This window comes from Heterodontus francisci, chromosome 25 (genome assembly GCF_036365525.1).
Source record: "Heterodontus francisci isolate sHetFra1 chromosome 25, sHetFra1.hap1, whole genome shotgun sequence".
Classification (NCBI taxonomy): Eukaryota; Metazoa; Chordata; class Chondrichthyes; order Heterodontiformes; family Heterodontidae; genus Heterodontus; species Heterodontus francisci.
The window spans coordinates 32,808,996-32,834,104 of NC_090395.1; the positions used below are offsets into that span (position 1 = coordinate 32,808,996).

The following is a 25,109-nucleotide window of genomic DNA, read 5'->3' on the forward strand; positions in this document are numbered from 1 at the left end:
TTTGGAACAGCTGTTTTACGCAACGAGTGATAATGAACTGGAACTCACTGTCTATGAGGGTGGTGGAGGCGGAGACAATCAATCATTTCAAAAGGAAATTGGATAGGCACTGGAGGGAAATAAACTTGTAGAATTATGGGTCGTGGTGGGGAAATGGGACTAGCTCTCTCTGTAGAGAGCCAGCATGGACGCGATGGGCCAAATGGACTCCTTCTGTGCCATAATGACTTTATGGGCTGGATTTCGTTCCCAGCCTGACTTTGGGTTTCGTGGCAGAATCGGAGCGGCAGTGGCCCGCCACGGAACCTGACGCCGGGATTGCCGGGCCAGTTCTTCCCAGCAGCGTGGAAGCTCCGTGGCGGCCCCTCCGCCAGTCTGCAATGGGACCTGAGTTTGCATATTTAAATTCCATGTTTGCATCGATTAAAATCTAATCCGCACCAATCGTATCTTCAGTTCCCGATCTTCAGCGCGATGTGCGGCACCCACGCGCCTTCACTTTCCTGTCCAGGGAAAGATGGATCCACTGAGGTGGGCTAGGGGGCAATTCTGCACTTTGTTTATAGGGAAGGGAGAGGGGGGGGGGGGGAAAGGGGCAACTCTGCACTGTGTTGAACTGTCTGCAGGGCTGGCAGCCTTTTAAAAATGGCACCAGCACCTGCTCCTTCAACAGGTGATACCGCGAACAGCGTCGCCGAGGGCGTCTGCCCACCCCCCCGCCCTTTGATTGGGGGGGGGGGGGGCGCGATGGCCACTGTCAATATATAAAATGGCCTACACAGGGGCACAGCGACATGGGTTCCATGGGGAACAGCCACCATGTTCCAACTACAACATTCAACCCTATGAAGCTATGATAGTCTGATTAGTTTTCTATTGAAAATAAGACTGACTTGTTGATGAATTAGAAAGGTTCACAGAATTTTACAGCACAGAAACAGGCCATTTCACGAGCCTCCTCCCTATTTCCTCCTTCATGTATTTATCCAGCTTCCTCTGCCGTTATGAAAAAAATAATCAACCATGTCGTGATAGTCTGGTGCCCTTTTAGTAAAATGTTGGTACAATAAATCTCTGTTCAGGTTGAGTTTGTTACATGTAAACTTGGTGCAATCTTATGTTAACTGTCTGAACTTAGTGTGGTGCTGCAAAAAGCATCTGAAAATTCGAAAACGTTATGTAAGTGCGAAGGGGGCGTGTCAAATGCAATGGTGTAGTGGGGCGGGTGGGGGTCGCAGCAATTGCAAAAGGGGTGTGGAAGCAGCTAACGACGAATATCTGAAGACGTGAGCATTTTGGAGATTTGCAACACTGCAGTGATTTGACAGTCTGCCTTCAAATTGATTTTCCAGCCAGACTAAAGTGAGTCTTTTTTGTCTGTCACTATCCTCTGCTGTTGTTTTAAAAACTCAGTGTAGCGCTTTCCTCCCATTGTGTTTTCTCTTGTTTATGGTGCAGTTCGCTTCACTGTTTCACAATGCCACTTTTACATTGGTTCTCTGCAGATGTGCCCTCTATTCTCATGAAACAGGGCCGCCTCGCAAAGCTAACTCAGTCCCAAATGAAGTAGCGACTCTCGACCAGAAAGTGACCCGGCATTAAGTGAACGGTTGGGCTCTTTGACATTCACGACAAGCTGCAGGTCAGGACACTGTTGTTCAAACCAATGTGAAATAAAGCTATTTACAAAGAACAAAGAACAGCACAGGAACAGGCCATTCGGCCCTCCAAGCCTGCGCCGATCTTGATGCCTGCCTAAACTAAAACCTTCTGCACTTCCGGGTACCGGATCCCTCCATTCCCATCCTATTCATGTATTTGTCAAGATGCCTCTTAAACGTCTCTTTGGTACCTGCTTCCATCACCTCCTCCGGCAGCAAGTTCCAGGCACTCACCACCCTCTGTGTAAAGAACTTGCCTCGCACATCCCCTCTAAACTTTGCCCTCTCACCTTAAACCTACGTCCCCTAATAACTGACTCTTCCACCCTGGGAAAAAGCTTCTGACTATCCACTCTGTCCATGCCGCTCATAACTTTGTAAACCTCTATCATGTCGCCCCTCCACCTCCGTTGTTCCAGTGAACAAATTGAGTTTATCCAACCTCTCCTCATAGCTAATGCCCTGCAGACCAGGCAACATCCTGGTAAACCTCTTCTGTACCCTCTCCAAAGCCTCCACGTCTTTCTGGTAGTGTGGCGACCAGAATTGCACGCAATATTCTAAGTGTGGCCTAACTAAAGTTCTGTACAGCTGCAGCATAACTTGCCAATTTTTATACTCTATGCCCCGACCGATGAAGGCAAGCATGCTGTATGCCTTCTTGACTACCTTATCCACCTGCGTTGCCACTTTCAGTGACCTGTGGACCTGTACGCCCAGATCTCTCTGCCTGTGAATACTCCTGAGGGTTCTGCCATTTACTGTATACTTCCCGCCTGCATTAGATCTTTCAAGATGCATTACCTCACATTTGTCCGGATTAAACTCCATCTGCCATTTCTCCACCCAAGTCTCCAACCGATCTATATCCTGCTGTATCCTCTGACAATCCTCATCACTATCCGCAACTCCACCAATCTTTGTGTCGTCCGCAAACTTACTAATCAGACCAGCTACATTTTCCTCCAAATCATTTATATATACTACAAAGAGCAAAGGTCCCAGCACTGATCCCTGCGGAACACCACTAGTCACATCCCTCCATTCAGAAAAGCACCCTTCCACTGCTACCCTCTGTCTTCTATGACTGAGCCAATTCTGTATCCATCTTGCCAGCTCACCTCTGATCCCATGTGACTTCACCTTTTGTACCAGTCTGCCCTGAGGGACCTTGTCAAAGGCTTTACTAAAGTTCATATAGATAATATCCACTGCCCTTCCTTCATCAATCGTCTTTGTCACTTCCTCAAAAAACTCAATCAAATTAGTGAGACACGACCTCCCCTTCACAAAACCATGCTGCCTCTCGCTAATAAGTTCGTTTATTTCCAAATCGGAGTAGATCTTGTCCCGAAGAATCCTCTCTAATAATTTCCCTACCACCGGCCTATAATTTCCTGGATTCCTGCTACCCTTCTTAAACAAAGGAACAATATTGGCTATTCTCCAGTCCTCTGGGACCTCGCCTGTAGCCAGTGAGGATGCAAAGATTTCTGTCAAGGCCCCAGTAATTTCTTCCCTTGCCTCCCTTAGTATTCTGGGGTAGATCCCATCAGGCCCTGGGGACTTATCTACCTTAATGCTTTGCAAGACACCCAACACCTCCTCCTTTTTGATAATGAGATGACTGAGACTATCGACACTCCCTTCCCTCGGCTCATCATCCACCAAGTCCTTCTCTTTGGTGAATACTGATGCAAAGTACTTATTTAGTACCTCGCCCATTTCCTCTGGCTCCACACATAGATTCCCTTCTCTGTCCTTGAGCGGGCCAACCCTTTCCCTAGTTACCCTCTTGCTCTTTATATATGCATAAAAAGCCTTGGGATTATCCTTAATCCTGTTTGCCAATGACTTTTCATGACCCCTTTTAGCCCTCCTGACTCCTTGCTTATGTTCCTTTATATTCCTCAAGGGATTCATCTGTTCCTAGCCTTCCAGCCCTTATGAATGCTTCCTTTTTCTTTTTGACTAGGCTCACAATATCCCACATTATCCAAGGTTCCCGAAACTTGCCAAACTTATCCTTCTTCCTCAGGAACATGCTGGTCCTGGATTCTAATCAACTGACATTTGAAAGACTCCCACATGTCAGATGTTGATTTACCCTCAAACAGCCGCCCCCAATCTAAATTCTTCAGTTCCTGCCTAATATTGTGATAATTAGCCTTCCCTCAATTTAGCACCTTCACAGTGTGTTGTAATCCTGGCATATGGCCAATTAGGGTACAAGCAGAATATCTTGGCAAACTAGAAAGATATTTTGCTCAATTAACTTTGTTTGGTAATATGCTTTTGTGTTCTGCTTGAAATTCAGAGTCCTGTTCACAATTTTGGGGGTTCCTGACTATCAAACCTGTCCCTTCTCTTTACCCCATAGAGTTATAGAGTTTTACAGCACAGAAACAGGCCCTTCGGCCCCTCGTGTCCATGCTGCCATCAAGCACCTATCTATTCTAATCCCATTTTCCAGCACTTGGCCAGTAGCCCTGAATGTTATGGCATTTCAAGTGCTCATCTGAATACTTCTTAAATGTTGTGAGGGTTCCTGCCTCCACCATCTCATCAGGCAGTGCGTTCCAGATTCCAACCACCCTCTGGGTGAAAAAATGTTTCCTCAAATCTCCCCTAAACCTCCTGCCCCTTACCCTAAATCTATGCTCCCTGGTTCTTGACCCCTCCACTAAGGGAAAAAGTTTCCTCCTGTCTATCCTATCAATGCCCCTCATAATCTTGTACACCTCAATCATGTCCCCCCTCAGCCTTCTCTGCTCCGAGGAAAACAACCCTAGCCTTTTCAGTCTCTCTTCATAGCTGAAATGCTCCAGCCCAGACAACATCCTGGTGAATCTCCTCTGCACCCTCTCCAGTTCAATCACATCCTTCCTATAGTGTGGTGCCCAGAACTGTACACAGTACTCCAGCTGTGGCCTAAGTAGCGTTTTATACAGCTCCATCATAACCTCCCTGCTCTTATATTCTGTGCCTCGGCTAATAAAGGCAAGTATCCCATATGCTTTCCTAACCACATCCACCTGTGCTGCTGCCTTCAGTGATCTATGGACAAGTACACCAAGGTCCCTCTGACTTTCTGTACATGCTAGGGTCCTACCATCCATTGTGTATTGCCTTGCCTTGTTAGTCCTCCCAAAACGCATTAGCTCACACTTTTCAGGATTAAATTCCATTTGCCACAGCTCCGCCCATTTTACCAGCCCATCTATATCTCCCTGTAATCTAAGGATTTCCTCCTCACTATTTACAACACCACCAATTTTCGTGTCACTGCGAACTTACTGATCATACCTCCTATATTCACGTCTGAATCATTAATATACACTACAAACAGCAAGGGTCCCAGCACCAAATCCCTGTGGTACACCATTGGTCACAGGCTTCCACTCGCAAAAACAACCCTCGACTATCACTCTCTGCCTCCTGCCACTAAGCCAATTTTGGATCCAATTTGCCAAATTGCCCTGGATCCCTTGGGCTCTTACCTTCTTAACCAATCTCCCATGTGGGACCTTATCAATAGTCTCACTGAAATCCATGTATACTACATCTACTGCTTTACCCTCATCTACACATCTGGTCATCTCCTCGAAAAATTCAATCAAGTTAGTTAGACACGATCTCCCCCTGACAAAGCCATGCTGACTATCCCTGATTAATCCCTACCTCTCCAAGTGGAGATTAATCCTGTCCCTCAGAGTTTTTTCCAATATTTTCCCAACCACTGATGTTAGCCTGTAATTACCTGGTTTATCCCTACTACCCTTCTTGAATAATGGTACCACATTCACTGTCCTCCAATCCTCTGGTACCTCTCCTGTGGCCAGAGAGGATTTGAAAATTTGTGTCAAAGCCCCTGCTATCTCCTCCCTTGCCTCACATAACAGCCTGGATATATCTCATCTGGGCCTGAGGATTTATCCACTTTTAAGCCCACTAAGACAACTAAAATTTACTCCCTTTCAATGCTAATATGTTCAAGTATAATACAATCCCCCTCCCTGATCTCTATACCTACATCGTCCTTCTCCATAGTGAACACCGATGAAAAGTAATCATTTAAAACCTCACCTATGTCCTCCGGCTCCACACAAAGATTGCCACTTTGGTCCCTAATGGGCCCTACTCTTTCCCTGGTTATCCTTTTACCCTTAATATACTTATAAACTGCCTTGGGGTTTTCCTTTATCTTGCCCGCCAGTGTTGTTTCATGCCCCCTCTTCGCTCTCCTAATTACTTTTTTAAGTGCCACCGTACACTTTCTATACTCTAGTGCCTCCGCTGTTTTCAGCGCTTGGGATCTGCCTTAAGCCTCCTTTTTTTTACTGATCCAATGCTCTATATCCCTTGACATCCAGGGTTCCCTGGACCTATTGGTCCTACCCTTCACCTTAACGGGTACATGTTGGCTCTGGACTCTCACTATTTCCTCTTTGAATGACTCCCACTGATGTGATGTAGACTTTCCTTCAAGTAGCTGCTCCCAGTCCACTTTGGCCAGATCCTGTTTTATCATATTGAAATCGGCCTTCCCCCAATTCAGTACCTTTATTTCAGGTCCGTCTTTGTCCTTTTCCATAACTACCTTAAATCTTACAGAGTTATGGTCACTATCCCCGAAATGCTTCCCCACTGTCATTTCTACCTCTTGTCCAGCTTCATTCCCTAGGATTAGGTCCAGTACTGCCCCTTCCCTTGTAGGACTTTCTACATACTGGCTCAAAAAGCTCTCCTGTATGCATTTTAAGAATTCCGCCCCTTTTAAGCTGTTTGCATGAAGACTATCCCAGTTAATATTGGGGAAGTTGAAATCCCCTACTATTATTACCCTATTATTTTCACACCTCTCAGAGATTTGCCTACATATCTGCTCCTCTATCTCTTCCTGACTGTTTGGAGGCCTGTAGTAGACACCCAGCCAAGTGATTGCCCCCTTTTTGTTTTTAAGTTCTACCCAAATGGCCTAATTTGTGGAACCTTCTAAGATGCCATCCCTCCTTACTGCAGTAATTGACTCCTTGATCAACAGTGCAATGCCACTTCCTCTTTTATCCCCTCCCCTGTCACGCCTGAAGATTCTATATCCTGGAATATTGAGCTGCCAGTCCTGTCCCTCCCTCAACCATTTCTCTGTGATAGGTTTAATATCATAATCCCATGTGCTAATCAACGCCCTCAATTCATCTGCCTTACTAGTAAGCCTCCTTGCATTGAAATAGATGCAATCCAACCTTGCATTTTTCCCTTGTGCCTTACCAGGTCTATATTTCCAGGCAGACTCACTTTCTGTTCTATATTACCCCCTACTGTACCTCCACTTTGTATCCCATCCCCCTGCCAAATTAGTTTCAACCCCCCCCAACAGAACTAGTAAATCTCCCAGCAAGGATGCTTGTCCCATTCCGGTTCAGGTGCAACCCATCCACCTTGTACAGGTTCCACCTTTGCCAGAAACAGACGCAGTGATCCAGGAAACTAAAGCCCTCCCTACTGCACCATGTCCTCAGCCACGCATTCATCAGCTCTATCCTCCTATTTCTATACTCACTAGCACGTGGCACCGGGAGTAATCCAGCAATTACAACTTTAGAGGTGCTGCTATTTAATCTGCTACCTAGCTCCCTAAATTCTTGTTGCAGGACCTCATCCCTTTTTCTACCTATGTCGTTGGTACCAATGTGGTACTCACCCTCCCCCTTCAGAATGTCCGGCAGCCGCTCCGTGACATCCTTGATGCTAGCACCAAGGAGGCAACATACCATCCTGGAGTCACATTTGCGGCTGCAGAAGCACCTATCTGTACCCTTTACGATAGAATCCCCTATCACTATAGCTCTTCCACTCCTTTATCCCCCCTGCTGTGCAGCAGAGCCATCCTTGATGCCACAGACCTGGCTGTTGATGCTTTCCCCAGGGAGGTCATCCCCCCCAACAATATCCAAAGCGGTATATCTGTTTGAGAGGGGGATTGCCACAGGGGACCCCTGTACTACTTGCCTGCACCTATTACTCTGCCTGGTGGTCACCCATCCCTTTTCTGCCTGTGCTGCCATTACCTGCGGTGTGACCACCTCTCTAAACGTGCTATCCACGCCGTCCTCCGCATCACGGATGCTCCACAGTGAATCCACCCGCAGCTCTAGCTCCATAATGCAGGTAGTCAGTAGCTGCAGATGGATACATTTCCTGCACACATGGTTGTCAGGGACACTGGAAGCGTCCCTGATTTTCCACATAGTGTAGGAGGAGCATATCACGGGGCTGAGCTCTCCTGCCATGACTTGCCTTTAAATTAATTTAGCTACTCCCTTTAAAAAACTTAGTTACTCCCAGTTAAAAGAAGGAACTAACTTGCATTTAAATCACTTCTTTCACGGCCTCAGGACAAACAAAAGTGTTTCACAGCCAACGAAGTACTTTTGAAGTGTAGTCATTGTTGTAATGTAGAGAAATGTGGCGGTCAATTTGCACACAGCAAGTCCACAAACAGCAATGCGATTATGACCAAATAATCATTTTTTAGTGATGTTGGTTGAACTATAAATATTAGCCAGAACATCAGGGAGAACTCTCCTGCTCTTCTTTGAATCATGCCATGGGATCCTTTATGCCCACCTGAGAGGGCAGATGGGTCTTCGGTTTAACATCTCACCCGAAAGATGGCATCTCCGAGAACTACTTGTGACTTTTAAAATAGAAAATCCATAGAATATTTTTTTCATTTCCTTCTAACTGGTGAGTCCACGAATTCGATTTAAATGAAGATCCTTTGGCCCATTTGATCTCATCTTTCAAGGTTCAAGAAGAAAGCTCAGTAGAACCTTCTCCAGGGTCACTACGGATTGGCAATAAATGCCAGCTTCACCACCACTGCCCATATCCCAGGAATGAGTTTTAAAAAATCTCTCTCGAGTGCCAACTGTACTCCCATTATTGGTGAAGAAACCATGGATAGCTCCTTTCTGCACCTCTCTTAGGCAATTGAATCAAGTTGGCTGGCTCTGAATCTCAGGCCCTCATTGGCTATAGCAATGCCCCAAATCCTGCAAAAGCACAAACCATGCCATTAATAGTATTCCCTCTAACCTATCCTTCTTGCCCGTTCAAGCCACCTGTACCAGAAAGAGTTCTTGGTAACTCTCAATATCCTGAAGGGTTTTGAGATCCTTGCTGTAGGTAACTGCAAGTGCTGTGTAACGCATGGGTTTTCAATAGAGCTGTGTGTGTAATCAGCCTGTAACTTATCACAGCCAATTAAACCATGTAAACTTTGCTGAATTCCAAAGGAACCTAAGAACAAGAATGTCAGTGAAATATTCCCATTTATTTCCTGCTAAAGCAATGTTTGCATGTGTGAATTTGCTCTGCTGAGTGAATCTCTTTTGGCTTAATTTTACAGAATGGCTGCACCACAAGGTGAATTTAACAGAAGTGTTCAGGTTGAAATCACTAACAACACCGAGAACCAATTCTTCACTTCACCCGTGTAAGTATTCAAAGGTGTGACCATGTGCTCCACGCAAATGAGGGGCCTGCGATTTCCCAACCAGTCTTCCCTAAAAGCACCACTCCATGCTTGGAAGACCCAATCGGGGGAATCAACCTCACAAATGTCCAAACTGTTTCTTGTAATTTTATATTAAAGTTAGACCCAGCATTGCAGTGGTGTCATTGCTGGAGTGTGACTGTGATGGGGCTACATGTGCTATGTGACTGTAGAATACCTTGCTGACACTCACTATCTCGACTCACATATAACAAAGGGCCACTTGGGCCAGATCCAATGGAGCTATATCCGAGCAAATGTTCACGCTATCAGGAAGGAGCGGGGATAATTTAGGGAGAAAGATGATAAGGCACTTGGTACATGTGCAGTTATTTATAGTTTTGAGCCACTCTCAGAAAAATGCAACAGAATGAATTGAAAATTGTTTAATAAAGGAAGTCACAGGAGAACACTAAGCCAGAGCTTTCTTGATGACTTTGCTGTGTGATGAAAACCACATCTGCCAAAATGAGACGTATTAATTTTGTCATATGGAACATTAATTTTGAACTGTTACTGGACTTGAAATAACTTGTTTAAACTGGGTTTCCTCCGGGTGTTCCGGTTTCCTCCCACCAGTGGCTGAAAACATGGCTGCACATTAAAAGACAGTGGCTGAAAACATGACTGCACGTTTGCATTCTAAAAGAAAGTTGCATGAAGAAAACAATGGGAATGCCTCGCTGATTCACTTAGCCAGATGAATGTGTGAGAATCAGCATTCCACTGCCGCCCCCAGTCCCCCACTGAGAATGTCTGGTAAGCTTGAAGGAATCCACAAATCTCGCAGGGGAGGCCGTTCCACCCAGGGAAGGAGTCACATGACTAGCCTGCTGGCCCAAGTTTTTTTTCTAATTTTACCTGGCTCAGAACAGTTGGGAAGGAGACTGCAAGTCAACTTGAAGAGCAAACACATATCTGTCTGTCTGTCTCTCTCTCTCACACGCAAAGTTCCAGGGACCCACAGACGTAACTAAGCCTCAAGACAGAAGACCAGCGAAACAAGTTTGAAAGTGTGCACTGGGCCCCAACGAGAACTGCAATACTTAACTTCAATCAAAGACTTTACATCGAATCCAAAACCAGTAATTGAGCTCCAGTTATTGCTTCAAACCTTTCCCCTTTGATTCTTCGATTCTTTCTCCTTTTCTGTCCCTATTTGTGTGTGTGGTTATCACGCACAAATGCTAGCATGGTCGCATCATGTATTTTTAGTAGTTTTAACTGAGTTTGAGTTTTAAGGTTAACCTTGCTTGTTTAAATATATGATAACCTGTCTGGTTGATTTCTTTGCCATTACAATTCAGGAGCAGTGAGCAAGGACTCACTGAGGGGTAGCTGAAAGCACTGCGATTTTAAAAGTTAAACCCTGTAATGGCCAAACCAGGAAAAGGCTGAGAGGGAACCTCTAGACCCCTTCCTCACCTGGTCGTAACAGAAATTTTGGGACTAGCGTCTGAGATTGGAGCCACAGACAAACGAGAAATTGGAAGTGGGAAGTCAAATTGATGTGGTTGTGTGCGCTAGAATACTAACATGTCTGTGACTGAAGCCAGTAACTCCCCAAGCCAGGGTGAAGTAACTTGGGATAAGTTAAAGGCACTGTCTATGGAAGAGTTGAGGAATATGGCTGAGCAGTGTGGGATCATTGTCCGTGCCAAGGCTAGGAAATCAGAACTCCTAAGACTAGTGGCCAACCATTTTTCCCTCGAACCTAAAGGATCAGAAACAGGGTTTGAAATAGACTCTGACAGGGTATTGCTAGCAAAAATATAATTAGGACAGAGGAAACCTGAATTAGAAGACAGGGAAAGAGAGAGAGAGAAAAAGAGAGAGACAGGAGAAAGAATAAGAGAGAGAGGAGAGAGAAAGAGAAAGGAATTTCCAGAAGGAATGTGAGGAAAGAGAGCTGAGGCGGCTTGAATTAAGTAGGGGGTGACAGAGTTACCCCAGTGAAGGTTTGGCCAATATGGAGAATAGTAATTCGGAGCTGTGCACTGAATTGATAAAATTTTCCCAGTTGATTCCAAAATTCAATGATGGATATGTGGAAGTATTTTTTGTATCTTTTGAAAACTTGCAAAGCAGTTAAAGTGGCCGGCTGAGACTTGGACTCTGTTGTTGCAAAGTAAGCTAAGAGTAAAAGCCCATGAGGCTTATTCCCTGTTGCCAGATGAGAGCTCATCAAATTATGAACTGACAAAAAATGCTGTCCTCGGGTCATATGAGCTAGTACTGGAAAGCCTATCGCCAAAAGTTTAGAATCCTCAAGAAGCAGTGGCGCAGTGGTTAGCACCGCAGCCTCACAGCTCCAGCAACCCGGGTTCAATTCTGGGTACTGCCTGTGTGGAGTTTGCAGGTTCTCCCTGTGTCTGCCTGGGTTTCCTCCGGGTGTTCCGGTTTCCTTCCACAAGCCAAAAGACTTGCAGGTTGATAGGTAAATTGGCCATTATGAAATTGCCCCTAGTATAGGTAGGTGGTAGGGAATATAGGGACGGATGTGGTAGGAATATGGGATTAGTGTAGGATTAGTATAAATGGGTGGTTAATGGTCGGCACAGACTCGGGCCGAAGGGCCTGTTTCAGTGCTGTATCTCTAAAATAAAAAAAGCAAGCTGATCAAACTTACTTGGAGTTTGAGAGAAGTAAGGAGCTGGCTTTTGACCAGTGGTTGAGGGCTCTTAAAGTGCAGCCCAGCTATGAAAATCTCAGAGAGGTAATTTTGCTCGAGGAATTTTAAAACTCTTTCCCCCTCTCTATAAAGACTCACGTGGAAGAACAAAAAGTTCATAGAGGCAGGCAAGCTGCAGTTTCTGGCTGATGAGTTTGCTCTAATATACAAGTCAGTACCCCAGGGGAAAACCTTTCCTAATCACCTCCACAAATCCAAAAAGGACAAAGGGTGGGAAGGTGATAGAATCCCAAGCAGTCCTGGGAGAGAGACAAAAGCAGGAGACATGGGCCCCTCCTCCACCAAAAGGAAGGTGCTTTAAGTAGGAGTGAGACCCGGAGACCTGTGTGCTTCCATTGTAATAAAGCATCTAAGAACTGACTCCTGGAAACTATGGGGAAAGCTTGTAGGGTTAATCAGAGCACACCCGCTCACTGAAGGAGAAAGGACCCTGATGGAAAGCACAGCTTAACAAGCTGTGGCTTTAACTGCAGCAGTAGTAAGACTTAGGAAGCCTACTGCTGTAGGTGCAATAAAATTTAATAGAATTCCTGAAGGTTATCAGGATTTTGTGTCTAAAGGGAGAGTAACCCTGGCAAGATGGATACAGAACTGGCTCGGTCATAGAAGACAGAGGGTAGCAGTGGAAGGGTGCTTTTCTGAATGGAGGGCTGTAACTAGTGGTGTTCCGCAGGGTTTTTGTGCTGGGACCTTTGCTCTTTGTAGTATATATAAATGATTTGGAGGAAAATGTAGCTGGTCTGATTAATAAGTTTGCAGATGACACAAAGGTTGGTGGCGTTGCGGATAGTGATGAGGATTGTCAGAGGATACAGCAGGATATAGATCGGTTGGAGACTTGGGCGGAGAAATGGCAGATGGAGTTTAATCTGGACAAATATCAGGTGATGCATTTTGGAAGGTCTAATGCAGGTGGGAAGTATACAGTAAATGGCAGAACCCTTAGGAGTATTGACAGGCAGAGAGATCTGGGCGTACAGGTCCACAGGTCACTGAAAGTGGCAACGCAGGTGGATAAGGTAGTCAAGAAGGCATACGGCATGCTTGCCTTCATCGGTCGGGCCATAGAGTATAAAAATTGGAAAGTCATGCTGCAGCTGTACAGAACTTTAGTTAGGCCACACTTAGAATATTACGTGCAATTCTGGTCGTCACACTACCAGAAGGACATAGAGGCTTTGGAGAGGGTACAGAAGAGGTTTACCAGGATGTTGCCTGGTCTGGAGGGCATTAGGTATGAGGAGAGGTTGGATAAACTCGGATTGTTTTCACTGGAACGACGGAGGTGGAGGGGCGACATGATCGAGGTTTACAAGTTATGAGCGGCATGGACAGAGTGGATAGTCAGAAGCTTTTTCCCAGGGTGGAAGAGTCAGTTACTAGGGGACATAGGTTTAAGGTGAGAGGGGCAAAGTTTAGAGGGGATGTGCGAGGCAAGTTCTTTACACAGAGGGTGGTGAGTGCCTGGAACTTGCTGCCGAGGGAGGTGGTGGAAGCAGGTACGATAGCGACGTTTAAGAGGCTTCTTGACAAATACGTGAATAGGATGGGAATAGAGGGATACGGTCCCCGGAAGTGCAGAAAGTTTTAGTTTAGGCAGGCATCAAGATTGGCGCAGGCTTGGAGGGCCGAATGGCCTGTTCCTGTGCTGTACTGTTCTTTGTTCTAACCCCATACCCTTCGAGTGGGGAAAGCAAGCCCATAGTAATTCTCAGGGACACAGGGGCCACTAGATCCCTTTTACTGGAAAAAGGCCTGACCTTTCACCCAGAGAGTGCAGTAAATACCAGAATGGTGGTGAATGGTATTGGAGGGCAGTGGATGCCTGTACCTTTACACCGGGTGCACTTGGAGTGCGATGTAGTTTCGGAACCGGTGGCCGTAGGGATTGTCCCTAGTTGACCTGCTCCTAGGTCATGATCTGGTGGGGCGAAGGTGGTAGCTTCCCCAGTCGTGTCAGAGAGACAGGGCAGTGGCAGGAGATGCTCCCCTGCAGTTCCCCTGCATGTGAAACGAATCAGGCCATGATCAAACTAGCTTTCCCAGAGGAGACTGAATTGGCACTGCAGCCAGATGACAATGAGGTCTGTCTATCTGAGACTTTCTTTGGAAAGCTAGAGAACCCAGGGAATGAATGAAATGAATCTTCCCGAGCTGAGGCTGAGCAAGCTGACCAAGTACTAAGAGAGTTAGCACAGGCTGCCCAGACTGAAATTGAAGCAGTGGGAGTCCCTGATTGCTATTATTTAAAGAACGATGTACCGTTGAGGAAGTGGAATTCTCCTGACAGAACTGAGGACAAAAAGAGGACAGTGGTTGACCAAGTAGTAATGCCGCAGAGGTACCGGAGAGAAATATTAAGAATGGCCCTTGAGATTATAATGACCGTACATGGTGGTGTACGAAAAACCCAAGCCAGCATAAGACAGCAGTTTGATTGGCCAAAACTCCACAAAGATGTGGTGGAGTACTGTAGGAGTTGCCACATGTGCCAGGTTGAGGGGAAACCCCAACCGACAGTGAAATCTGTAACCCTAAGTCATGTATCAGCTTTTAGGAAATCCTGCAGCAGAGGGCTGGTGAATTGTAAGTGACCCCTGCCAAGAACAAAAGGGACAGACAGGCACATGGCTGGCAAAAAGTTAGAGAGGAAAGGGGAAAAAGGGACAAAGAGGACAGGTTAAAGGAGATCCGAGAGGATTCCCAAATGGAAACCCCTACTGTGCAGTTAGCCAACCCCGAAATGTTGGAAAAATTAGATTCCACATCCTCCGATGTAAATGCAGACACCAGAAGCACCCCACCAGAGTTACTAACAGCATTTACAGAAACCTGCAGAGAGAAAGAGTGTCCTGAAGAGGGCAGAGAAATCGCGAGGGTGGTGCCTCACCTAGTCGAGTGCAGTAGAATCTGGACAAATACCTGCAAGCAGGAGTGTCCCAGAGGACAAAGGGAAGATTAGCAAAGAATTCTCCCTCACAGTCAGGAGAAAAGGGAACCAACCCTCCCCTAAAGTGAAAAGCCCTAGCATGGCTCATCCAAACACTGAAAGAGAGATCAGAGTGGATCCACCGACTGCTGTCTCTCATGAGCAGGACTCCAAACCAGGGCAAATTAAATCTAACCTTCCCTCTGCAGACCTCAACAGGAACAAAGGCACCCTAGACAGTCATGGAAATGTGCAAACTGCAAACCTCCCCAAAAATCACATGTTTATCGGGATGCCCATTCCCAATATATTGCAGGCTGATAGTGAAGAAACTTCAAATCCTTTTGGGCATCACATAGCTATCTCAGACCCACCTCAAGGGAAAAAGAGCAGTTTAATGCAACACGGCTACCAAGGAAAGACAGGCTATAACAATTTTTAGGATTTCTGAATCAATGAGAATGAATGAGAAATGCATGTGTGTTTTCCTGTACATTCACCCAGGGAACTAGTCACATGACTAACCTGCTGGCCCAGGTTTTTTTTGAACTGTGCCTGGCTCAGAACAGTTGGGAAGGAGACTGCAAGTGAACGTGAAGAGACAGCACCTCTCTCTCTGTCTCTCTCTCTCTCTCTCGCTCTCTCTGTCTCTCTCTCACACAAAGTTCCAGGGACCCATAGAAGTAATTAAAACTCAAGACAGAAGACCAGCAGAACAAGTTTGAAAGCGTGCACTGGGCCACAATGAGAACTGCAAGACTTAACTTCAATCAAAGACTTTACATCGAATCCAAAACCAATAATTGAACTCCAGCTATTGCTTCAAACCTTTCCCATTTGATTCTTTCTCCTTTTCAGTCTCTATTTGCATGTGTGGTTATTGCGTATGCTTGCTAGCATGGTTGTGTCGGGTATTTTTAATAGTTTTAACTGAGTTCGAGTTATAAGGTTAATAAACTTAAACCGTTGCTGTTTTAATATAAGAAAACATGTCTGGTTGATTTCTTTGCCATTACAATTAGAGAGCAGTGGACAAGGACTCACTGATGGGTAGCTAAAAACACTGTGTTTTTAACATTTATATCCTGTTATGGCCAAACCAGGAAAAGACTGAGAAGGGGAGTCCTAGACTCCTTTCCAGCTGGTCATAACAGCTGTTAAATACACTGTGTGCTGTTGCAGTAAGTTGCCCCAAGTTTGCTGTTTGTGGGAACTTGCTGTGCACAAATTGGCTGCTTTGTTTTCTACTTTACAACAGCAACTGCACTACATTCCGAAGAAGGGTCACTGACCCGAAACGTTAACTCTGCTTCTCTTTTCACAGATGCTGCCAGACCTGCTGAGTGGTTCCAGCATTTCTTGTTTTTATTTCAGATTTCCAGCATCCGCAGTATTTTGCTTTTATTACAGAAGTATTTTGTTGGCTGTAAAGTGTTTTGGGATGTCCTGAGGTCATGAAAGGTGCTATATAAATGTAAATCTTTTTCGTTTATGGAATGTCACATTACATAGAATGTACAGCACAGAAACAGGCCAGTCTGCCTAATTGGTCCATGCTGGTGTTTTTGCTCCACGCAAGCCTCCTCCACCCCTCCTCATCTAACCATATCAGCATATCCTTCTATTCTTTTCTTCCTCATGTGTTTATCTATATTCCCCTTAAACACATCTATGCTATTTGCTATTGTTACGGCCACATGGTGAGAGGTGTGGGTGGTTCCCAGTGTTCAACTCCCACCTGACCGCAACAAGTGTTTTTCTTATTAGGATTTAACCCCTTTGTGTTTTATTTGTCAAATAAACAGAGAGTGACAGGTTTTCTTATAGTTTTAAAACAGAGGATTCATTATTTCTTGATATAGTTATATACTGAAATTGTCACAACTACACCCACTCATGCATTTACATGTGTGCACGCACACACACACGCAGACAAGCGATAGATAGAAAGGAAAAGAAGTAAGTGGGTTGAAGTGAGGTAGGGTTTCGGGATTCATGGGAAACCTGTTGAATTCCCTTGAAGGTCAAGTTCTCTTTAGTTGCAGGCCTGAGGTGTTTGTAGAATTCTCTGTTAGTTGAAAGTTCAGTTTGAAGACAGGGTCACTTCCAATTCTCTGCTGCACTGGTTGAAAATGGTAGAATTCACAGCAGGGTGACTTCCTTTCTGGCTTGCTGGATTTTCTCCCAGCTCTCAGCTGGACAAGCTTTGGTGATGCTTCTTCCTTGGTCTCTCTCTCTCTCTTTAGATAACTACTTTTAAGGTCAAAAATGGTTTCACACCTTTGCCTTTGTTGGGAGACAGAGATTTTCCTCTTTGTTGTGACTGACAATGGCCCAGGATATGGCTACTTCACGCCTTCTTTGTTTCAGAAGAACCCATATCTCTTGATGAGTTAAGGATGGATGCAATTGACACCTCTTAGCTTGGAATGTATATTTTTGTTTGTACCAGACAGTAGACAGCTTGAATATACAAAGCCAGTTTATTTGACATTTGGCGGCCATTTATAGCACATTCTTCACTTGTTTAAAAAGAAAAGTCAATTTTTGCAATTCTTCAGGTTGAGCTGTTGCAGTTTCAATCACTGCACTTTACGTGACACATATAGTATATATATATATATGACAATATAGTTTAAGATCTATAGTGGTTCCGCTTTTTTGAAACAAGGTTTCTACCTTCATCCTGCAAAGTGCTTTGAAAAAGTCTTTGATCCTGTAAACTTTTCCTGAGTTTCTCTGGAATCAGCTGGCCTCAACTCACCCAATAAATTGACAGCAACAAATTGCATTTATATGGTGCCTTTAATATAAGAAACCATACCAAGGAACTTCACAGGAATGGAATCAGACACAAATTGGCACGTAGCCAATGAAGGAAATACTCTGAAGCAGTAACTAAAAGCTTAATCAAAGAGGTGGGTTTTAAGGAAGATCTCACAGAAGGGGAGAGAGGTGGAGAGACAGAGAAGTTTGGGAAGGGAATTTCAGAGCTTAGGGCCGAGATGGCGGAAGGCACAGTCACCAACGTTGGGACAAAGGGAATGAGGGAATGACATCCCTATATCTTCTATCAGACCGGCTGTGGAATGGGTATAGTCTGTGGATAAGTGATATCCACAACTGCAGTCTGCCTGTTTTTCCAGGTTGAGAATGGTGAGTTTGCAACAAAAATGTAATAATTGACTGCCAGTGAATTCATTTAGCAATGTTATTGTTTAAAATAAAGCAGACAGAGTAATTTGATATGAATGCACTGAGGATTATATTGTACAATGTTATTGCCAGGCTGGTATTAGCAACAGTTTTGGTTATTATTGATGTACTATTGACCCTCTATTCAGACTTTCTTTCGCGATTAATCTTTCTCAGGCCGGAATCGTAAGAGCAGGATTACAGAGCTTGGGATAAATCCTTCCTTAATGCTGTACCTGTAATATGTTTTTTTATAGGACTTATATTTACAGTGGTTATATACACAGTTCGCCAACACCCTTGATCAACCCTGGAAAGAAGGGAGATGCTCTGTTTGTTAGGACCTCAGGTACAGCTCGCGGTAGTGTTGGGGTGCTGACCTATGCATTTGGTCGTACCCAGTTCTCACTGCTGTTCTCCAACCCCTATGATTACAACCTGTACCGAACAGTTTTAGCTTTATACATCCCTTATGAACCTGAACCAACAGATGGAAATCTGTACGACAAGATGTATTACGATCTGGCACCATCAGAATCCTTCGATAAAGTGGAACTGGACTCAGGAACTGGAAAGATTTTTGTTCGTGGAGGGAATGTAGTTGTTTCAGCCATCACGGAAAAAATGGAGAATTGCATCATTGACATAGATATCAGAGATGTTTAGCAGGCTGGTAAAGACTGAACTGGATTCTTCAGCAATTCATTTGTTGCGAGCTTTCTTCTGATTTGATGACACTCTGCAGCATTAATGAAACTTCCACACACACACTTACAATTTATAAATTTTTATTTGATCTAGACAATATTGTAAGGCAGTAGAATATATTCAGCTATTGCAAATCCTGAATTAAGAAGCATCAGTGTGAAGTCAGTTAATTTTCTTTTTTCTTCAGTTTGAAACATTTACATGGACCCATAAAGTTTGCAGAGAGCAATGCCGATCAATTAAAGGAAGGTTTTCGAATATTGAAAGAGTTTACTGATTGTGTGAATTATCTGAATGAAAACCCTGTAATCATTTTACTGGAGTGTAGATCTGACTCAGCTTGTTCATGTGTTTTATATCACTCTTATGTTTTAATATGTAATCATGGGTTGATCCTGACTCTGCTGTATAAACGTGTACTGCCACAGCACCAGGCATTTAGAGAAAAGAGGACAAATAAATATTTGAATATCAGTAAATATTCCAGTGAGTCTGTTGCCATTACTGCAATGTATAAGAATCCTATTTTACAAATGAATTCTGGTGTTCGCATTTCTGTACCTGCTGGGTCTTTAAATAGCTTCCCCCTGGTTGAAGTGTGCAAAAAGAATGTTCGTGACAACACATAAGAAATTAAAACCAAAAATGTATTTATCTTAATAATCCATTATAAATAAAACATGCAGCCTTTGCTTTTAGATTCACTCTATTTCCACAACCAAGGATCTTCACTGTTGTCAAATGACTAAAGACTGCCTGCCATGCTGCATAATGTTTGGGAGTCTTTGTGTCACCACCAGAAGAGTCTAGACTGTCTCTAATAGCAGCACATCTTTTCACTGGGCGGTGCAGTGGTTAGCACCGCAGCCTCACAGCTCCAGTGATCCGGGTTCAGTTCTGGGTACTGCCTGTGTGGAGCTTGCAAGTTCTCCCTGTGTCTGCGTGGGTTTTCGCCGGGTGCTCCGGTTTCCTCCCACAGCCAAAGACTTGCAGGTTGATATGTAAATTGGCCATTATAAATTGCCCCTAGTATAGGTAGGTGGTAGGGAAATATAGGGACAGGTGGGGATGTGGTAGGAATATGGAATTAGTGTAGGATTAGTATAAATGGGTGGTTGATGGTCAGCACAGACTCGGTAGGCAGAAGGGCCTGTTTCAGTGCTGTATCTCTAAATAAAATAAAAATAAAAGATCTATGAGGTAAGTGGGCACTCACAACACACGAATGGCGACATCAATCAGCAATGACATCATCACATCCACAATTTACTTTTGAGAACAAGGTAAACAAAAGTCATGTCTCTTCATGAGTATAAAACACAACTGGATAGGACTTGAAACTCCAGGTGTGTTGGGTGATTCAGTGATGCCAAATATTATAAACCCAGGGCTGAATTTTCTGTGCCCTCTGCCGATGGCGGCTGGTGGAAAAAAGAAATGGTGGCCTGCCCATGTGGGCCGCATGTCGCGGCTCATTTAAATAGTCGGGGTGGGGGGGGCGGCCCCACCCCGATCACATGGAGAGGTCTGGCTGTCTGTCCCCGGCAATGGCGTCAGCTGCCTGTGTGCAGGTGTTGATGTCATTTTTAAAGGGCTTTCAGCCTTACCGGGAAATTTAAATATTTAAAGGTAAAGTAGATTTTAAAAAATACAGACGTTTCTTCCGCCCCTCTTCCAACCCTGCCCAATAACAATAAAATTAATTATTTGCTCTCTCCACCTCCCAAAACACTTACCTTGTCCATCTGATTTTCTGTTCCCCCATCCCCCCCGGCAAAACTGCATAAACTTTAAACTCCAATCCTTCCCACCATTCCCTACACCCATGATGTTACTTTGACCCCTTCCTCCCTCCCGCACTGATAAACCTAATTCCTCCCTGCTCCCCACCAGCGTGGCACATCGTTTCCCTGGACAGGGATCCGAAGGCAAGGGAATGCCGGCTACCGGGCTGAAGATCGTAGCGGGACATCAGGAGGCGACATGATTATCATGAATTCATTCATTTTAATTTATTTAAATATTCAAATGGGGTCCAGTCGCTGAGTGGCAGGGGGCTGGCACGAGGCCTTGTTGCCACCGGTAATATGGGGCTGGGCCCTCCTGGCGTCAGGGTGCATGGCGGCCCTCTCCCGGAGGCATCTTCAGGCCCCAGCCCCACCCCCATCCCCCACAGAACCCGACGCCTGGGGGAGAACAAAATCCAGCCCATAGTTTCACTGCTTAGTTCCCATCCGAACAACATTGGGGTGAACTTTGACCTTTGGCACTCACAGATTGCATGCTGGAGGTGCAATTCATGTACCTGCCTGAAGGAAATTGCAGGCCTGTGAATCAGGTACACAGTATGACTGGTCATTTTGGTAAGTGGACTCCGTGTCCCTGCGGTCTGGAGCACATTTTTAGCGCCCAATTTCAAATTCAACGGTAGTGTGACCTGGGGATCACTGTGATCTCACACACATTTACATTCTCCTGCCTTTCCAGATGGTGGACTGAAAAGCAATCCAGTGAGGAAAGGGCAACTGTAAACCAACAAACTGGATAATTATATATTGAATGCATGAGTGAAATGAATATGAGGGACTTCAGTTTGTGGAGAGACCAGAGAAGTTGGGATTATTCTCATGAGAGCGGAAAAGGTTATGGGTGATTGAATAGAAGTGTTCAAAATCATGAAGGGTGTTGATAAAGTAAATAAGGAGAAACTGTTTCCACTGGCAGAAAGGTCGGTCATAATAGAGAGGAGATAATTTTTTATGCTGCGAGTTATTGTGACCTGAAATCATTGTCTGGCAGAGTGGTGGAAGCAGATTCAATAGTAACGTTCAAACGGGAAATGGATATATACGTGAAAAAAAACTATTTGCGGGACCATGGGGAAAGAGCAGAGGAGCAGGGCTAATTGGGGAGCACTTTCAAAGAGCTAGCACATGCAGGGTGAGTCAAATGGCCTCCTGTGCTGTATGATTCTATGAATTACAGTTTTCTAATGAGAGACAATTATTTCCGACCACACCTTGTGCCATAAAACATCAAAACATGCAACTTTTCCCTTGTTATGGGCTAAACACACAAGTTAGCTGTCCATGAATTAACTGGCACTAAACTTTTCTATTATAAGTCATACATGTTCATTCCTTAGTCAAGAGTCTCTCATACCCCTCGACCAACCAGAGAGTAAGCTTCCTCTCTCTGTTTTAGATTGCCTTCAACAGAGATATAGCGATAACAAAGACTATTCCATGGTCCCTTTCTTAGCTCTGGGTGTCCAGGATTTGCTCACCAAAGTGCCAATCAAAGTTCCCACCTTGAATGAAATTCTGTCTCCTTCATATGGAAGCACGTGACAGGAGTATTATCCATTTAGCTAAGCTCCTCTGTCAGGCAGATGGACCTGGATTTCATGGTCAGCCATGAAGCAGTGACACTCACCACTGACCTCAAAGAAAGCTACCTCCAAGATACAGTGCTCTCTGTGCTGTGGATTTCTCCTTTTCCAATGTTATTTTGAATCTGGTTCCACATCAAGGGGATCTCCAGGCATCCATCAACATTGATGTCATCAAGTATTGTAAGTAGCCAGTCACATTGAAGTATTCTCACAGGCTGCAAACCAGAAGTAAAATGCACTGATTATCCTACATTTTTAATTAAATTTTACAGAGCGTGAAATAAACCATTGGGCCATACAAATGGGAGTAAGGTAGAAGCTGGAATATCATAAACAACCTTTTGCAAAAAAAAAATCTATGTCTGGAATTTTACACCCCTGTAGGAGTGGGCTGGAGACAGGGCGGGGTGTAAAACTGAGTGCGAGGCAGGGGGCTGATCCTGTCGCCTTCCAGCTCCTGCTGCAATTTACGAGCGGCGGGGAAGGTAACAAACGGCCTGCGTGCCCCAGCCCAATTGAGGCACTTAAGTGGCCAATTAATTGTCACTTAAGGGTCTCCTCCCATACCAGCGGCGGACGGGCACTTTGCCAGCTGAGGAGACCGCCCAGTAAAACCTGGTGACCTGCATGCCGGCTTAAGGGGGCCCTCCTGATTGGGCACCTTGTGCCCAACAGAAGGCCCCCCAACATGGCACAAGCTGCTTCCACTGGAGTACCTCCACCCCCCCCTCCCCTCGACCGACCCACCCCCCCACCTCGCACCCTCCCCCCTGCCTCATTGGGCCCCAGCCGATTGTCCCTGATGAGGCTCCATACACTTAACTCTATTCCGGGGCCTCCAGATTCTCAGTTGGTGCAGTCCCAGCAGTAGCTACCGTTCCCACTGCCACTGCTGGGACTGAAGAGCTGCTGACCCACTAATTAGTCGGCATCTCTTTGAAGCGGGATCTCCTACCTCAGAGGAGTGGAGGTCCCACCTGAGGCCTATTAAGGGCTTGGGCTATGTAAAGTCATGGTGTGGATTCCAGGCCTGGTGGAGTTGGGCTTGGCTCCGACTTTTTGGCCGTTGTGTGGGGCCTTCACCCCACTGTAAAACTCCAGCCTATTACTTTAAAAATATATCAACCTTTTCCCATAATGGAGAAATTTGACATTTTTTAAATATAAAATTAGTTTTTCAGGACCAGTGAGTCTGTTCAGCAGTAATTATGAACATAGTGAGTCGTTAGAAGCGCAGTTCCACCTCATTCAACAAGGTGTAATTTTTTCAAGAGTTCTTACAGTGAGACAAATAGTATAAAAGGGCAAGTTCACATCAGTTCAGTGATTTCTAATTGATTGCAGAATGGGGAGAACTTCAACAGCGCATCCTCTGGAGAAGCATAGAATCACTGACAGCAATTTCTGGATTTCCACCAAAGTTGCTGTCAGTTTCAGAGGAGTAATAAACAGCGAATGTGGACAGTTTTGCAATCATTAATACTGCAACATAAGAGTCATTGAATGAAAACCCTTTCTACCATCAGGGTGCGAACTGACTCCTCATCATTTTAAAAGTTAATGTGACCCACAAAAGTATACACAGTCCCCACCGTTGACACCATTCCCACTTATCACAAGCAGCCATCTGTATCAGGCAAATGATGCTAACCATTCACCACTAACATAAGCCTCAATTACAAAGAGGACGCTTATAAAGAAGTGAGTGTACTGATCATTTCAGGCAATTCAATTCTTATCAATTTAAATGCTCTGCCCATTTCAGGAAGAGTCAGAAATTTAGGCAACTTTAACCCGAATGTTTGAAGCTGCCCGAAATCTCCACTTTCTGCCTGTCTCCCATTGTTGTTCATAATGCAAATGGCTCATTGACGTTGACGAGTGAGTTGAAGTCGATTTTGCAAATGCACTGCAGCTTCTTATTTCACTTTTACATCTGCTGTGGTTTAATGGCAGTGTATTGGAATGAGTGTAGCTGTTGAGTAATAGAACATTATTGCTTCTTTCGTTTTCTTTCCATTAAAAACTATTCCTCGATATATTTAATAGCAGTAACCTGGTCCAGGGTTATTAATACAGTGTAAATGGGTTTATCACCAAAAATAAGCAGTTTTAATAAGGGTGTCCAGTCCTCCACACATGAGTAACCTGCTTTAAGATGATTGAAATGCACTTTAAAAAAACTATACTGAACCATTTAATAGTTTCATTGGTTTACACTAGTCAGTTTTGTTTGGTAAATTCAATACTTTTGATATGGAAAAACTTTTAAAATGCACCTACAAGTATCTGTGAACCTAAGGAAATGAGCTTTCTCAAGACAGCGCTATCAGCAGAATCTCATAATTTCAACCTGGGAGTGTGGCCCGTTTTGTGGGTGGGGCCTGATCCAGACAATTTGAATTTTGAACCAGAGTAAAAGATCATGGAAAACATGGAAAATGGTTTTGGGTGTAACTCCCTTCTATTTAAAATTCTCCAACCCGTTTGTGCTGGCTCAGCTAATTCCGCTTGGATTACGTTGATATGACTAACGGGAGCAAACAGAAACCGCACCCAGTTCCCCAAATCCAGATGGTTTAGAACTTTCACTAGGCAGACAACAACTACCAGGAATTCCTCATGAGTGACATGATTAGCACAACTCAGCTTAAAATACTCCTGACCACAGCATTAACACTGGACCTGTTCTCTGATCAAATGTAGTCTAATACCCAGTCTCCAGCTGGTGGGAATGTGTGTTGTAAGGAAGATGCAAAGTGGCTTCAAGGGGATTTGGACAGATTTAGTGAATGGGCCAGAACGTGGCAGATGGAATATACATGTGGAAAAATGTGAGGTTATCCATTTTGGTAGGAGGAATAGATCTGTAGAGTATTTCTTAAATGGTAAGAGATGAGAATGTTTAAATGTACAAAGGGATTTGGGTGACCTTGTCGATAAGTCACTGAAAGCTGACATGCAGGTAC

General features: G+C 44.7%; 1 protein-coding gene across 2 annotated transcripts; it reads left to right on the top strand.

Moving 5' to 3' along the window:
• Nucleotides 1–1,241: 1,241 nt before the first annotated feature.
• LOC137384074 (hydra actinoporin-like toxin 5) lies at nt 1,242–19,225 on the top strand. Of its 2 annotated transcripts, XM_068057650.1 has the most exons (4): nt 1,242–1,362; nt 1,506–1,642; nt 9,076–9,162; nt 18,296–19,225. In XM_068057650.1, exons 3-4 carry the CDS (start codon nt 9,077–9,079, stop codon nt 18,702–18,704), a joined length of 495 nt encoding a protein of 164 aa, XP_067913751.1. In that variant the 5' UTR covers nt 1,242–1,362; nt 1,506–1,642; nt 9,076; the 3' UTR covers nt 18,705–19,225. The 2 variants fall into 2 exon arrangements, with proteins under 2 accessions (XP_067913751.1, XP_067913750.1); XM_068057649.1 differs by lacking the exon at nt 1,506–1,642.
• The last annotated feature ends 5,884 nt before the right edge of the window (nt 19,226–25,109 follow it).

Bases quoted from the DNA above. Each gene is read 5' to 3' on its own strand.
- LOC137384074 (XM_068057650.1), top strand. From the start codon at position 9,077: ATGGCTGCACCACAAGGTGAATTTAACAGAAGTGTTCAGGTTGAAATC. The intron at 9,163-18,295 runs GTAAGTATTCAA...GTTTTTTTATAG, and splicing joins CAATTCTTCACTTCACCCGT to GACTTATATTTACAGTGGTT.